The 16,932-nt window shown below is 47.4% G+C and overlaps 1 protein-coding gene across 2 annotated transcripts in view; it reads right to left on the minus strand.

Annotated features, from left to right (window-relative positions):
* The window catches only part of Dnah8 (dynein axonemal heavy chain 8), a 203,950-nt gene that overhangs the window by 140,695 nt on the left and 46,323 nt on the right, over positions 1–16,932 (minus strand). The window contains exons 19-27 of one of the 2 annotated variants that reach the window (XM_055607164.1): positions 15,091–15,203; positions 13,872–13,978; positions 11,014–11,016; positions 8,625–8,697; positions 7,423–7,618; positions 5,559–5,755; positions 4,613–4,739; positions 2,604–2,839; positions 704–808 (exon numbers count right to left, since the gene is read on the minus strand). In XM_055607164.1, coding sequence (XP_055463139.1) covers positions 704–808; positions 2,604–2,839; positions 4,613–4,739; positions 5,559–5,755; positions 7,423–7,618; positions 8,625–8,697; positions 11,014–11,016; positions 13,872–13,978; positions 15,091–15,203 — 1,157 coding nt within the window. The remainder of the gene's footprint in view (positions 1–703; positions 809–2,603; positions 2,840–4,612; positions 4,740–5,558; positions 5,756–7,422; positions 7,619–8,624; positions 8,698–11,013; positions 11,017–13,871; positions 13,979–15,090; positions 15,204–16,932) is intronic. The other variant, XM_055607163.1, reaches the window with a different exon arrangement.

Raw genomic sequence — 16,932 nt, forward strand, 5'->3', positions numbered from 1 at the left:
GGCCTGAGTTTGATTGTTCCCAGCATTGCCAATCAGTCAACCGATCAATGAAGAAAGACTATACACAGAACAAGAGAGAAGATACCTACAAATCATACAGGAGAAAAGGAACCCAGAATATATTAAGAACTCATAAAACAGCAATAAGAAAGAAAAGCTCAATTTTCAAAAAACAAGCAGAAGTTTTACATGTACATTCCTCTAGTGACACACAAATGGCCGGCCAATAAGAGGTTCACAGGAATGGATGATTAATATCATTAGCAACTGAAAAATATGAAGAGCCTGGGGCGCTGTGGGTGAGCCTTGAAAACATGAGTTAAAAATTCCTCATGTAGGCCCACACACCTTATGATTCCGTCTACATTAAATATTCAAGAAAAAGATGAATCCACAGATGTGGAAAGTGCCCCCGGGGTCAGGGTAAGGCTGAGAATACGGAGTGTCTGCTAACAGGCACAGGGTTTCTATGGGGGATAATGAATGTGTTCTAGAAAAAGGTCATGATGGTTTTTACACAATTTTGTGGATATACCGGAAAAAAAAAATGCTGAGTTGCCTATTTCAAAATGGCTGCTCTTCCGGTATGCAGGTCATATATCAATAAAATTATTATAAGTAAAGGACAGTTTTTAAAAGTTCAAAATGCATTTGTCCTGGAAGCCGTGGCTTAACAGAAAGATGGAATTTTGTGTGTGCTTACGGCTTTGCTCTGCAGTTTGTTGAATGAATATCTCAAAGTGTCCACGCCTTCCGACTCCTCTTTTGTTACTTCCACTTCAAATCTGTTCAGAATGCCGTAGGCTTCCTGCAAAGTAGCAGCAGTGTTCAGAGACATCTCGGGGAAGGTGCCCACCAAGAGCTAAGAACACCACGTCCTCGAGGGGATTGGGGAATCCACGTCTACTGGAGTGGTTTCCAAAACTTAGAGCTGCGGCTGTGCCTCAGCAGCCCCCACAATGCCTCAGAAATCCGAACTTCACCGTCACCATCTGGGAATGTAGGCGCACCACACTGAGACTCGAACTCAGAAAACATCCTTGGAGCTATTTTCAGTCTCTCTCCTCCTTGCTCTTGGGGCAACGCCTATGGGATGGTGTCTTACGCATTCAGACAGGGTTAGCCGTATAAGGAGCAGAGAGAAACGATGGGGTGTTTGTATAGTCAGGAGTCAGAGAATGGATTATCAGCTGGGATTTACCAAGAGAATGCTTGCTCAAGAAGAAAGCATATAATTTATTAAATAGTATGGGTTGGGTGCTCAGGCTCCCAAATTCCCAAACACTAAGATCTTTAAGGTAGTAAAAATGTGAAGATCATTAGCTACCAAAGAGAACAAAACTCTAAACGGGCTCAGAAAGCACACAGTAGCACCAAACACTGGGTGCTCTCGTGGTTTGAGTGAGAAATGTCCCCCCTAGGCTAAGGAATTAGAAAATCCTTTTTCCCCAGTTGGCGACACTGTTCAGGAAAGTTCAGAACATATAGTCTTGCTGCAGGAAGGATGGCACTTGGGGAGGGGTCTGGTAGCTTGAAGCTCCCCCTCTTTCCAGTGTGCTCTCTCTGCTTCATGCTTGTGTCCAAAGACGTGAACTTGTGGCTGCCTGCTCCTAGCACCTTGCCTTTTGCTGCTGCCCTGCCGCCATGATAGACTCTTTTCCCTCTGGAACAGTGAGTAAAAACAAGCTCTTCCACAGCTGCTTTCGGCCATGGTGGTTAGCCACAGCAGCAGAACGGTAACTAGCACAGGTACCAAGAGCAGGCAGCGCCAGAGCCAATTCCTTGGACACTGTAAACTACATCGGAGTGTGCTATCTGAGGAGAACATGGGACACGTGGCAAGAGTGACTCCCATTATCACTAAGAGCCAAAACCATATACCCCCACTATGGTTGATCATAAGATACTTGTGACAGATGAAATAATGACATCCCCAGTGGTCTCGAGGACCAGGATAATAAATGTGTGTGCTCGGAAGCCACTAAGTTTGTTTTTAAACCACTGAGAATCTACACTCTGGTAACCTACCATTGCTGTACTGGGGAAAAGGTTCCGGTACTTTTCCCTCACGTCCTCGTTTGCTCACCTAAGCTCTGGCGGGCGGCTACTGCCCACAGGCTCTTGTTATTCTCCTGCCCATGCAATGTGTAAGCTTGTAAGTAAGACCAACCACTGGCCTCTAGGAAGCTAGATGTAATTGGAGAACCTGCCTAACAAAGTAGAATTAATAGGAGAGCCCTCAGCAGGCAATGCCCCCTGTAAGACGTTGGTGTCCATGCCAAATGGCCAGCCTGTTAAAATACGTTAATATTCCCCTGTATCCGGTTTGCGCTGAAGTCCTTGGAATTCCACCAAAGACACCAACCTCAAGCGAGGCGTGATGGTGTACGCCTTTAACTCTGGAACTCAAGAGGCTCTAAATTGGAGACCTGGTCTACAGAGAAACGCTGTCTCAAAAAACCAACATTCCCCTCAAACTCCACCCCCCCAAAAAACTATTCCATCTACTAGATGAAGAACTGTATCACAGAATCACTTTTTAAAAGCTTGCTTCTAATTTTAAAAGGCATTTCAAGAAGGCAAAACGTGAAATCATTTCTCACTTCAATCGGCCCCAAAGTCATGTCCATCTGGATTTCATTATCCCGGATGCAAGACAAGGCTTCCATGGCAAATCTGACGTCGTCCAAGTCGCGGATGGGTCTGGACAACTTTTTCAGGTACTCATTGATAAACGCTATCATGTCAGACATCTTTTTCTTATATTCTTCATTCAGATAGCGGCAGAGCAGCATCTTCCATGCCTTGGCCTCGATGGATAAGGCTAGTTTCATGGGCTCTGGGGAGGACAAGGAAGATGAGAACAGAGCTCTGAATGTGTGCTCCGTGTGCTGGGAATGTCAGCATCTCAGCCTCCCTGCCCCATTCAGCAGTCAGGGACTGCAGGTGGCCGCTGGTCACCTGAAGCATGACTAGCCTCTTAGCTGTGCTGTAAAGTTGCTACATTTCAAAGGTGCTCCTGCTTCCATGAAGCAGATCTGGAGACCAATGTGACAGCCTATGGGGGAACAGTTTTTTTGTTTTCTGGTTTGATATATATATATATATATATATATATATATATATATATATATATATATAGACAGAGTTTCTTTGTATAGCCCTGACTGCCCTGGAACTCGATCTGCAGACTAGGCTGGGTGGGAACTCTGAGATCTGAATGCCTCAGCCTCCAGAGCTCTGGGACTAAAGGCTTGAGCCACCACCTCCCAGCCTGGGGGAGAATTTGTAAATGAATAGTGTTGCTATCTAAACCCAGCCCTTGCTCTGGACACCTTATCCCTACTCGTCCCCCTCATCCCCCACTCACCCCTCCACCCCTAGCTCCCTCTAGGGAGGCCTCTTTCCTTGGAATGAAATCACTGCTCCTGCCAGCTAACCGAGGCCTAGCTTGCCTGCTGTTGCACTCCCTCCCTGTCTTGCTGACTCGGTTAGCACATTTACATAACGTGACTCTAGCCTGGCTGACCATCTCAGCTCAATGCAGATTTAGAACAATCTGAAGAGTCCTCTCTTCAAAAGCTCGGATGAGAGTCGAGGGAGAACTGAGAGTAACTGGAAAGCTGAAAGCCCAGAGGGAAGAAGAAATGAGGCATAGCGAGAAAAGGCATCCTCCGTCCTTGGTCCTAGCTCATTCTGAAGGTCCAGCGGTGTCCTGAATTTTGCGGTATGCATTTTTCATTTCAGTCTTTAAAGACTTCTTTTGTTTTTAAAGTATGTATATGTGTATGCGGGCAGGGGCATGTCCACATGAGAACAGTGGCCACAAAGGCCGGAAGAGAACACTGGACCCGGTAGATCTACAGTCATCTGCCATGGGTTCTTGGGAACCCACACCCTCTTAACCAGTAAACCGTGTCCTGGACCCCACAGCTTTATATTTTAACTAGCACAGACTGGGTGTGGAGGCTCATGTCTGTAATCCCCACACTCAGACAACAGAGGCAGGAGGGTCAGGAGTTCAAGGTCATCTTAAGCTATATAGTCATTCTGGGGCTGGCCTGGAACTACTTAGCATTTACAATATTATACCAAAGCTGCTTGCTGAGTCAAATACCATTTCATGGGCCCTACCCTGATGCCCCTTCCATCCAAAGGAAGGTGCCCTTACCTTGTGAAAACAGAGATACCACTTTATGTAACTCTTAGTCTTTAGACAAGACTACAAGAGTCACCATCCCTACGGGGTAGCCACTTCCCCTCTTCCTGACACCACCGACTCACCACCTGTGAGTCTCTAGTGACCAGATTTCCGGGTTCCCAGCTTTCTCATGTAGGGAGGTGAGTTTGCACCGAAGCAGGTATGGATAGCCACGTGTCCCGGCCCCCACCCTTTCCCCTGTCTCCCGCCTTGGGTTCAGAGAGCCGGCCGCAGCCTGTGCTGTGAAAACTCCCCCACGGGCCCCGATTCCTACTCAGAGGCCCCACCATGCTGTCACCTGCCTGTCTGTGGCATTAAAAACTCTTCCAGTAACCCCTTACCCCCAACAATCCATCTCAGAGGCCCCCTTGAACCCACATCAGGGACCTGCTGGTAACGCTGCTGAGTTACCCGTGTGCAGCTCCAGGGCTCCCACGACAATGATGGGCTTCAGCTCGTCGATCTCTTGCTCAAACGTGGCATAGTGAAGAATTTCTGACCTGATCTCAGTCAGGGACGGGTTGTTGGCCAAAAACTCCTGTCAGGTAAGGCAACCGTTAATACTTCCTTTGAGCCTCAGGAGTCTAACGTTCATACTTACGAACATCACACTGGAAAACGGCCCTTGCTCTATGGCAGGATTCTCACACGGGGAGGTGGGACCCTAAGGCTCTCGGCTCAGTCCTAGGGCCTGGTCAGTCTGGGTTCAGAAGCTCCCTGTGTCTCTGCTGCTTGCGACTACCCTCTGTGCTCAGCGGGACCAGCTTGCAAAAGACCATCACAGCCGACCTTCCCTCATAGAGAGAGAGGACAGGAAGGGTCATCCGGACCCCCACCAAGCACCCAGCCAGCCACTCTTCCTAGCCGACTGAACGCAAGTCTGTCCTGACTGCCCGGTGCCTTGGGGATGTGTGGGAGGGGCTGGAGGACAGAAGCTGGAGAGGCCTAAGAGAAGAGGGGGGAGCTCCATCTACATGGCCCGTGGGGAAGATCTCACCCGTGCTGGGTACAGACCTTACCGTGCAGCTTTTAGGGTCACCCATGCTCTCTAAGTAAATAAACTCATTGGTTCCCCAAGGGGGCACTTTGGTTTGTCGTTGGCACCTTACCTCCAGTCCCGCCACAGCTTCCTTGCTGACAACTGCCTCAGGGTATCAGTGTGAGAATAACTAGTTGCTAGTTGCTTGGCATTTGTGGGTTCTTACCCTCTGCTCAGAGTCGCTCTCATTACCCCCATCTACACACACACACACAGACACACACACACACACACACACACACACACACACACACACCTCCCTCAAGGAGAACCAAAACAGACAACAAAACAAACAAAACAGTCGGCGGAGACCCACACCTTCACTTTCACATCCCGGTCTTCCGTCCAGAGAGTCTTGTACTTCTGAAAGTCCTGCAGGGCCTCGTTGGCCGCCTTCCGGAGGGAATTCACGGAGGAGGAGAGGAGGAGGACGAGCTTGGAGATGTCCTTGTGCTCCGCCACACCAGGGTAGAAGTTCTTCAGCTTCCTGGCTGGGATGGTTTCCTCTAAAGCCCCTGAAAGCAGATGTTGCCAACGTAGATAGCATCTGTGCTTCGCCTGAAGCTGCCACCAACAGTGAGGTGGGGCTCGGAGTTTGGTCTGGTTACACGTATAATTTATTCACTTGACAGCCAAGGGGACAAGGTGGGGTGAGTTGGTGCTCTCTTTCCACCGGGCAGTTCCCAAGAGCAGAGATCAGGCTGTCAAACTTGGTGACAAGCATTTTCACCCACAAAGACATCTATCAGCCCCAAATTATTTATTTGTTTATTTATGTCTGTACATACATGGCATGTCCTCAGGCATGCCATATTGTGGGAGTCAGCAGTCAGCTGTGAAGGAGTCAGTCCTCTCCTTCCACCACGTGGACTCTGTAAAACTCCCTTCCCCTACTGAGCTGCCTTGCTGCCCTCCTGTCCCCAGGCCCCTGCTTTCTTTTTGAGACAGGATATCCTATACCACCCAGGTTGGCCTTGACTTTGCTATATATTTGACAAGGTCCCTGATTTTTTTTATCTTACCCCCTCCCCCCGTGCATGCAAGGATGACCCGCATTCGCCACCACCATTGGCTCCATAGACCATTGCTTGGCCCATGCCACACTTAAAAAAAAAAAAAAAGACAGTTTTTAACAATTGAAAAGCGTGAGCTTTCACGTGAAATTACAGACGCCCAGTTTCTCCTTTGAAATGGCGTAACGTGGGATTAGGGGCCTCCTGTTCCTGCTCAGCTGACTGGAGCCTGCGGTGCTTACCCAGTTGCCTTGTAATCCTATTTGCTCCAGTTACTAAATTAGGTTGAAGCAACATAAAATACAAGGTGCTGGCTTAATTTGATTGGCTGGCTGGCTGGCTGCTGCTGTGGCGTGCTTCGGTAGGTCAGTGTTTTGTGGTTCCCAAGAACTTCACTATATAAAAAAAAACTACATTTGAGGCTGAAGAGAGAGCTCTGCAGTTTAGAGCGAGCTGCGCTCCATTCCAGGCACCCACGCATGATGGCTCACAACTGTTTGAAACCCCAGACTCGGCGCCCTCTTCTGATCAGGCACCTGTGGGTGCACAGACATGCAGGGAAGACACCTGTACACACCAAGTAAGTCTACGTAAAATTTTAAGGCCGTATTTGCTTTTTCATTCATGGTTTGAGACATTTGTTAGCAACCTGGGGCTATTACCCATCATGCATCTGTGTAAAGCACAGTAGTTTGTGAGAGCACATAGCATGCTGAGAGGAACGTCAGCACTATTTATTTTCACCCTCTGCCTTTCATAATTACTACAAAACACTGATAAAGCCACAAACCTTCATCCTTCTGTGACCAAAAACTAGAAAGAGATGGTTGTATGTTGTGTTTTAGATGAAAGAGCGGGGAGCAACAGTTTTAACAATGGGAACTTCAGTAAACAAACACATCAAACACATACATACATACATACATATATGGCTGGAGAGATGGCTCAGAGGTTAAGAGCAATTGCTGCTCTCACAGAGGACCCAGGTTCTTTTCCCAACATGCATATCAGGAGGCAACCACCTGTAACTCCAGCTTCAGGGTGTCACGGGTGCCCTCTACTGGCCTCTGTGAGCACCCGCACATGCACACGCACACACATTTTGGGTTAATTTTTTTCTTTTCTATCCCTGAATCGGGCATCTAACTTGGGTGTCTCAATTCTCTTACTATCGTCCTTCTTCGGTGATTTTCCCGTGATTGGGTGGTTCTGGTCGGTGGCAGTGCGAGAGGAATTGTTAGTAATGGACCTGATTCTTCGGACCTGCTGCTGGCCCCAGTGTGCCACTCCTCTGCTGACCTCCAGGGTAAACTGGATCATTCGGTTGATGGCCTGCTGTATGTCATCCAGGCTAGGGACCATCACCTGTGGGAAGCAACGGGGCTGTGTGGAATTCTACCAGCACCGACACCCCTCCCCAACTCCCCACGAGCAGTCAGAGTTTGTGGCAGGCTGCTATGAGGTGAAGGTTGTGCCAGAAGGTGCTGCAGACATCCTGCACCCTAGAGATTTCCCAGTTCTGCCCGATCCTGCTGGCCCAAAGGTCAAGGAATCCACGTTGGTGGACTAGCAGAAAGAAGCCGGGACTGCCCCTACAAAAACTCAAGAGCTTCACAATGCTGAGGGCAGACCCCTGACATCCGTGCTTCGATATTTAATGGGGTGCACCATGATGCTGGGTTTGGGACAGGAATTGAGCCTCCTACAATGATTTTATCTTAATGTCTAAAGAAAAAAAAAAAAGCAAGGTGATTCCTATTTGCTAATGGATGGCCAACTAAATCTTCACCCCCTATGCCAGCTCAGAATACACCATGAGCTATTCGGAAGTAGGGGGTGTGTGTGTGTGCATGTGTGCATGGGTGTATGTTGCTGGAGATCAACTCCCTCTATACCAAGTACATGAGCTACACCTCAGCTCAAAAGTTTTCATAACAGATATAAATGATGACACTTTTATTTTTCATTCAAGAATAAGGAAAGTAAAAAAAAAAATGAAAGGACATGCTCACAGATTAAGAAGGTGTACCTCTTGCATAAGTCCTAAACTTAGTTCCCAGCACATATGCTGGAAACACAACCTCCTGTAAGTCCAGCTTCAGGGGATCTGATGCCCTCTTCTGGCCTCCATGAGTACTGCACTCATGTAAACACATAACACACACACATACACACAAAGAATGAATAAACTTTTAAAGTAAAACAAAAACACATAGAACCAAGGCCTTCCTGTGAATGAAAGTTCAGGTCTCATACAGAATTTTCTTACTCATTTACTTATTTTTGCAACACTGGGAACCCAAAGCATTCACCTGATGCTGCTTCATCTTAGAAACACATTAATAAAACAATCCGTGCAAACGAGACTCACCACATTAGGGATTGCAAGGTGCACTTCGGTTTTTATGAAGGAGACGATATCCTCTGACCGTTTCCGCCCTTGGCTAGAATGAACAGACAGTTTAACTGGTGAATGTTAACTGAAACTCTAGTTTCTGACACCGTAAGTTTCCATCCTAAAGGTAGAGACCATCTTTAATCCTGGAAAAGCAGATGCCCCCAAAACCAAAGCTCCAGGGAATATCAAAAAGAGGAAGCAAGAAGAAAGTAAAGAGCTGAGGGGGGATGGGGGGAGGAGGGAGTGCTGAGACGCATTGTCTTCTGGCCTTGGCATGACCATTGCATTCATCAGGCACTGCGCCTACGGCTACCTGCACCAGACCTGCAGGAGACCTCAAGGTGACAAGATCAGTCAACATGAAGCGTGTGGCACTGATAAGACTCACAGGTAACCAACAGAGGGGAGGGACGGGACAAAAAGAGGACATGAAGGGAAGAGGGTGTGTTGGGAGTGCCTGGGGAGAATGGGGAGAGGGGGTGGGGTGAGAGATGATCAACATGCATTGTTTACATGTATGAAAAAGCTGTCATAAAATCAATAAAAGATACTGGGGGGATTGGTTTTAGTTTTGGTTTTGGAGGGGACTTTCTTGGTTGTTTGTTTTTGGTTTTTGTATTTTGAGACTGGGTTTCTCTGTGTAATAGAGCCCTGGCTGTTCTGGAACTTGCCTTATAGACCAGGCTGGCCTCAAACCCACAGAGCTCCCACTGCCTCTGCTACCTGAAGTGTTGGGATTAATACTGCGCACTACCACCATCCAGCCAAGATATTATATTTTTAAAAGTCTGTTTTAAAATACCAAATTACACCAAAAGAATGCTATTTATCATAGAGCCGTAAGTTGCACAGAACCAAAAGAAAAACAATTTGATATTCTCAAAATAAAATATTAACCACACATACATTTCCTAGTGTTTGAGTGCTGACTTCCTCTCGGTAATAACTAATCATTAATGAATGGCAATCTTTTGAGAGACAAGAAGTTAGACAGACTCCCTGGTAGGCAGACAGACGGGGGAAAGGCCATGGCTATGTAATAAAGGTGGCGGATCTCCAAGATGGCTGGTGTCTTCCTCACGCTCCTTACTTGAGACAAAAGCCAGGCAGCTTAAAACAAAGGCCTTGTAGATGGCTCCCACTGGCAGGTCCCCTGCTGATTGGCTGGCTCAACAAGTTCAAGGCTGGACCAGGACATGAAACACAACAGTTCTGGGCCAATCGATTAACCTATCTTTCTTTAAACTGAATAACTCTAAATTAGAGGAGGAAAATTCCACAGAGGCTTTGAAAGCCAACACCCATGAGAAGGAACTGGATTTGCTGGCTTCCTGAGCCCTCTTCTGCTTGGCAGAGGGTCTCTTTTCCTCTGTGTGCCAGCTGTGCGTGGGCACCTTACAATTCAACTGCTGATTCGTCTGCAGTACTTGAGATTTCTCTGCTGTTCCTGTTGCACTATAGATTTTTCCTGCCTTTTCTTTAATTAGCAGAGAAAGGGAACCTGATTAAGACCCCCTAGATCAGTGGTTCTTGTTAGGTCCCTAACCTGCTGCAGGGTGTGGCTGGCATACTCTGCCCTGTACCTACGGGTGGGGCTTCCCCTCTCCCAGAGGCCTTCACTATATAATCCGGACATTTTGGTTCCTCCTGGCTTTTTGGACCTTGCCCTTTTCTCTCTCTTCTGTCCCCTTCTCCCTGCCTTTTTCTTTCCCCAGCACCCCCTCACCTCTACTCTCTTCCTCTTCTTCCCTCTTTCTCTCTGCACTTGTGCTCTTGCCCTCTCTCTCCTCCCCCTCCCATGCTGCCCCCGATAAATCTGTACTTACATAATATAGCTTCATCTGACCATTAGCTCATTCCATTATAATCAATCAGTTCTCACCCTACCTAATGCCGTGAATCTCTAATACAGTTCTTCATGTTGTACAGGCGACCCCCAGCCATAAAATTATTTTGTCGCTTCATAACTGTAATGTTGCTACTGCTATGAACTGTGATGTAATTATCTGATATGTAGGATATCAGATATTTGACCCCCAAGATGAGGTCTCAACTCACAAGTGGAAAATCATTGCCCTAAACTGTTCCCTGGCTTGTAACAATGAAGGCTATCACCAACAAACAACGTACTTTATAGTACATATTATTTGTTTACTTTTGTATTACTGGGGTTAAAATGAGGCCTTCGTGTATGCTAGGAAAATACCCTGCTACTGAGCTATGTCTTCATGTTCTTTCTACTTTGAGACATGGTCTCACTAACTTGCCCAGGGCTGCACTTGAACTTACTATAGCCCAGGCTGACCTTGAACCTGTGATTCTCCTGCCTTACACCTAAAACCTTCCAGGTACCTGGAATGACAGGCTGGTGCCACTAGACCCGGGCTCCTACGCTTTTTAATAGACACTTCTACTTGGTTAGACAGGGAAGAAATAGATTGTTATGGTCCGTTTTTGGAATGAAGTGTGCTGAAAGTCCATCAGGTTGCTGAGGAGCAAGAGGCCCCTCCCCCGGCTGGCAGTTGGAGCAGCTCATCTCTGGAAGTCTAAAAGCTGAGCAGTTGCAGGTATTCCGAAACGGAGCTTGCAATCAGAAAAGGGGCAGACCCAAGCCAAAACACCGTTTATAAGCTACAGCTCTGTATCCTGCACCGATAGCATGGTGAATTTGGGACAGGGACAGGTCCTGGCTTTCAGGGAAACAAGACAGGAAATTTTACAATCAGGGGGCTTTAAAAGCCAATGTCTTGGGCCAAACCAACATGCCAGCCCATTTTTGCCTTTCTATGCCGGCTTCCGTTTCTGCAGAACGTCTGTATTAAGGGCTCCCTTGTTTCCACTTGTCTCGTGAGTTCGTTATTACCTTGTTTCCCACCAGCAGGAGATCCCAGTCAAAGCCTTCCAGAAACTGCATATTAATACGATGTCACTCATGTACAGACACAGACACATGGGCACACACACAGAGATGAGAATTAGACTGACCAGAGACCTCCGAGTCAACACCCTGGACAAAATTATTTGAAAAATGCTCTCCCAGAATGATTATTTGAAAATGGAGACTCTCCATTCTCTTTCTCCTTGGGAAAGAAAGAAATGCTGTCACTAAGGCAAAAACGCCCATCCTTTTCTGAGTGCCCGCAGAGAAGCAGGAGCCAAGAGGAAGTTAAAAACATCAGCTCAACAGCAAGCAGAGAGCTGGGTTTTGATCCCTCAGTCCCATTCTTTCAAGGGGGAGCAAAAGTTCCCTGGCTCAGGCTCTCTGTGCAATCCAATAAAACAGGAGGGAGCTGAGACCCAAGGGGCTCAATCTGAGAACTAGAGAAAACTCCCCAAACACAGGCCAGCTGCTCAAACCAAAAGAAGCATCCGATAACCAAAGGGTCAAGAGAGGGGCCACACCCCCGGCTCCCACTTGCCTCCTGCTGGCCCCAGGCTCAGGCTGCATCCCCCCCATCCTCACAGGGCTGCAAGAAGAAACACGCACTCCCCCCCCCCCCCCCCCGACCACCACCAAGCTCGCTCACACCCCTCCCCTGCACCCTTCGGACATGGAGGTCTTGATTCCTCCTCAGAGCCCTGACCATGTTGTCTTTGGTGCTGGGGTCTGGCAAGCTCAAAACCCCCTTGGGGCTGCCATCTGTCGTAATGAACCTCTTCCCACCAACAACCTGTCTCGGCGTCTCCTTGAACCTGAGAACATTCAATGGCATGCTCACCTAGTGTGTACAAAGCCTAGGGTGTGACCCCCAACAATGTACAAAGTGGTGCGTGCGTGCGTGAGTGCGTGTGTGCGTGCCTGTAACTTCGGCACCTGGGAAGCACAGTTGGGACAAGCAGAAGTTAATGGTCACCCTTAATTACGGGGTAGCTAACCTTGGTTGTCAGCTTGACTCCATCTGCAGCCAACTAAAACACAAGCAGGCGGACACCCCTGTGAGGGATTTTGCTCGACTGGACTGTTTCAAGCAGGGAGGCTGACCCTGAATCTGGGAAGCGCCTTCTGGTGCCAGCCCACAGGACAAGGACTCGGAAGAAGGAAACTCTGCCTTCTGCCTGCTTCTCACTCCTGCGGGCAAGCTCATCTACTCTGCTGCAGCACCCTCCACTCGCTGATATTATCACCAGCTTCCTCAGACTCCAACACACAGGGAAGACCAGCAGCTCTCCAGGGATCTTCCCTGGAGATCAGATTAGACTGCAGAGGCGTACAGCCTCTTGGCCTGAATGCCTGCTGGATTCTCAGCCTTTCCAGTGTGAGACGGCCATTACTGGACTACCTGGATGGCTGTAAGCCAATCTAACATGTCCTCTTTAAATATCTACGTACGCATAGACGTATGGAAACACTATCTATGTAGCTGTAAGTCGGGGGAGCTCCGCCAGCCTGCCTCAGCACCTCAGCTTACATTATCACCCACCACCCGGTACAGCGCATTTCCACTGTCCCTGCAAGGCTGTGTAGCAACTCACGCCGGACCTCCCCTCCCCCAGCCACCCCAGGCGGCTCCCTCTGTCTTTTGTTTGTTCTCTTCATCTCTCCATCTGTCTATCTCTATCTTTCTCTCATGCCCCTTCTCTGAGGCAGCCTTTTGTTCTCTCCCCTTTCCCAATAAACCTCTTGCCCTAGACCCGTTGCACGGCATGATCTCTTAGCGGCGCATCTCGGTTCTCGACCTGCCAAGGCCCTCAACCTTTTCACTGCTTTATCCTAACATATATATACATATATATATGTATATATATATAAAACATTCATATTATCAGTTCTGTTCCTTTAGAAAATACTAGTATAAGCCAGATGCAGTGGTGCACGCCTGTAGTCTCAGCACTCTGAGAGGCAGAGGCAGGCAGATCTTTGTGAATTCAAGGCCAGCCTGGTCCACAAAGCAAGTCCAGGACAGCCAAGGCTACACAGAGAAACCATGTTTTGAGAAAAAAAAAAGAAAGGAAGGAAGGAAAAAAGGAAGGAAGGAAGGAAGGAGAGAGACAGAAAGAAAGGAAGAAAGAAAGAAGAAAGAAAGAAAGAAAGAAAGAAAGAAAGAAAGAAAGAAAGAAAGAAAGAAAGAAAGAAAAAGAAAATGCTACTATAGCTACATAGTTTGGGATACATAAGACCCTGTTTCAGAAAAACAGATAAATAATAAAATAAGAGATGGTGTTGAGCTACATGATTACAAGCAGTTTACCCAACATATTTTTAGCACATTTTCAACTTGCCTTCCAACAAATATTCTTCTTTTCATCGTGTCCAAAGACAAGCGTGTTGCTTTCTGCAGACTGTCTAGTAATTGATGAGAGAAGAAAGCGTAGACCTCCTTACACTCCTGTGGTAAGAAACCGTGTTACATTTAATGCCAGACATGAACTCCTAGTGCCCCCCCAGAGCAACGGCCCAATATCTAAAGTGACATTCAACAGCCAGAAAGGATAAAGTACGCAATTTCAGTGGCTGCGGAGAAACAAATTCCACCCTACGTTTCTTGCCCTGGGCTTCTTTAGACAAACACGTAACAAATATTTGTTAACAACACATGAAGAGCGCTTGCAGAAAAACAGCTAGCAAGCCACCTGAGAACAAACCAGAGAGCAGAGATTTAAAACAACAACAACAACAAAAATAAAATAAAATAAACAAAGACACTGTGTCTGAATGATCCAGGTTTGCTCAGTACTTGAGAAAGTATACCAACACCTTGAGTGTGAGGTTTCTCACGGCTTGGTGTGGGGGATGGGCACAGGGGGATGCACAGGTCTCCTCGAAAGGTAGGTAAGGTGGTTGCAGCCTGTTCTCTCTTCTCACTGTTGTTCTGTTGGTCATAGGAGTTGACCCCAGGTCCCTTCTGCATGCTAGCCCAGTCCCTGAACCCCTGGAGGCCCCAGCTTCTACCCTGACCCACACACAGGACCAGGGTCTGCCCAGCCCCTTTAAGGCTGGTGGGAAAGCCAGGTTAAGTGGGAGCAGAGGAGTTACCAGAACTAACAGGAGTACTAAGCTCTCCTGGCTGACGAATTATTCAGCTAAGCCACAGACACAATCAGAACCTGTGAGGGGCCGTCCTGGCAGCAGCAGGAGGGGCAGCTGAGGTGACTCCTCAACCGGACAGACCGATGAGGCCCAGTCTCTCACACGCACACACATGCACACATGCTCACGTGCAGATAAATAAATATGTTTTAAAACACAGGCAATCAGAATATTATATAATCTGCCACGGACAGAATCATACCAAAGGGAGGCCTCGGAGGAAGACTATGAGGATCTTGTCTGATCCTACAGCATTAAAACAAACAAACAAACAAACACGAAAAAAACTGCACATGGTATTTTCTGGGTTCTGTTGTAAGTCAGACACTGGTTACAGACCTGGTCCAGGGCAGCCCCGTCTGCGTTATCCACAATATTACAGGCCTCATGGTTTACCCCCAGGATAAATACCTTTTTAAATTCATCTTCTTTGTCGTTGGTGTCAGCCTCCTTCGCCTCACCATCAAACTCAACGCTGTCACCCTCTTCTGTCTCACTTCCAAAAACAACATGCTTCCCCTGCTCTGGACACAGAAGACAAAGCCAAATGTAACACTGGAATTTTTGGGGTTACACTTATCCTACATGGTCAAACCTTATCAGGAAGACTTTTTTTTTTTTTTTTTTGTCTGTTGTTTTTCATTTTTATTTTATGCGTATTTTATGAGTTTTGCCTATGGAAATGTACAGGCATTACCTATGATGCCTGTGGAGGCCAGAAGGGGGCGCTGAAACCCTGGAACTGGATTAACAGACCATTGCCAGCTGCCATGTGGGTTCTAGGAACTGAATTCACCTAGGTCTTCTGTAAAGGCAGCCGGTGCTCTTAACTGCTGAGCCATCTCTCTCCAGCCCAAGATGCCCTCCTTCCACACCCAGCAGGGTGTCTCTGTGTAACCCTGGCTGTCTTGGAACTCGCTTTGTAGACCAGGATGGGTTCAAACTCACAGAGATCCGCCTGTCTGTGCTTCCTGAGTGCTGGGATTAAAGGCATGAGCCACCACCACCCAGCCCAAGAAGCTCTTTTTAAAACTAACTTTAAAAAGTTTTCATTTAAAAAAAAAAAAGGGTTTTGTGTTAAGGTTTCTTTTACATTCCTTCTATTTAAGTATATCAAAAGACATACTATTTAACTAAATACATCCCATCAATATGTTCCATCTCAATATTTACAATTCGGAGGGAGGAAAACAGTGTGGCGCTAAGTCTGCCAGAAAGGTGCTTGCTGTGTAATAGGAAGACCTGGGTTTGGTTTGCAGCATCCACATAAAAAGCAGAGAATGGTGGCACGCTTGTAACCCCAACATTGGAGAGGCAGAAATACATGGATGCCTAGGCCTTGCTGGTCATCTGGCCTAGCCAAAATGATGAATTCTGAGCCACTAAGAGATGCTACAAATAGACAGATAGATAGCTCGATGGATAGATTGATGGATAGATAGATAGATAGATCACATCTGAGTCACTCATTGACACTTTGAGTATTCTGACCACATTGAGCTGACATTTTTGTGGTCTTGAAACTTTTGACATGAACAACTACGGTGAAAGACGCCATGCTGTGTAACCACTTCTCTATCCTCAGTACATTGACATTCTTGGCCCCATAATCCTTTGCTACTGGGGCTATCCTGGAGGATCCCGGCCTAGAATCAAGTAGCGACCATACATGCTTGTGTGTCAAACTGAAAGATGTCTCCAGGCATTGTTCCCTGGTGACCTCACCCCTTATTGGAAATCGCTGTGGTCTCTGGATCCACAGATTGAAAAGACAAACTCACCCAGAGAATCTCTGTCTGTCCATCCATCCATCCATCTGTCCATCTGCCCATCCAGCCCTCCCTGATCCCTCCCTCCCTTCCTTCCTTCCTTATATCACCTCAATGGGATCTCTGTTTGAGTGGAATGTTCCCATCTCACTGACTATGGGGAGGATTGCCAGCTCCCCTCAGGCGCCTTGGTACTTAGTTAACATAGCTGACCTCTGACCTCTGCTAGACAGAGCTCTTCAGCATTGCATTGGCAGCACACCCCTAGTCTAGTCAGAGGCCTGAGTCACAAAAACCAGCCTTGTACTACAATCTGAGCAGGGGAGGCTGGAAAGAGAAGGCCCTGGAAGAGCAACCAGGGCCTGCCCCCGACAGGGACAAAACCTTGAGACTAAAGAATAAAACAACTAGCCACAAACGTCTACCCACTCGGTTCTTACATACAGCTCAGAATTTTTTTTTTTTCTTTAACCAAACAAATCTT

This window comes from Psammomys obesus, unplaced genomic scaffold (assembly GCF_907164565.1).
Source record: "Psammomys obesus unplaced genomic scaffold, mPsaObe1.curated_primary_1811, whole genome shotgun sequence".
Taxonomy (NCBI): Eukaryota; Metazoa; Chordata; class Mammalia; order Rodentia; family Muridae; genus Psammomys; species Psammomys obesus.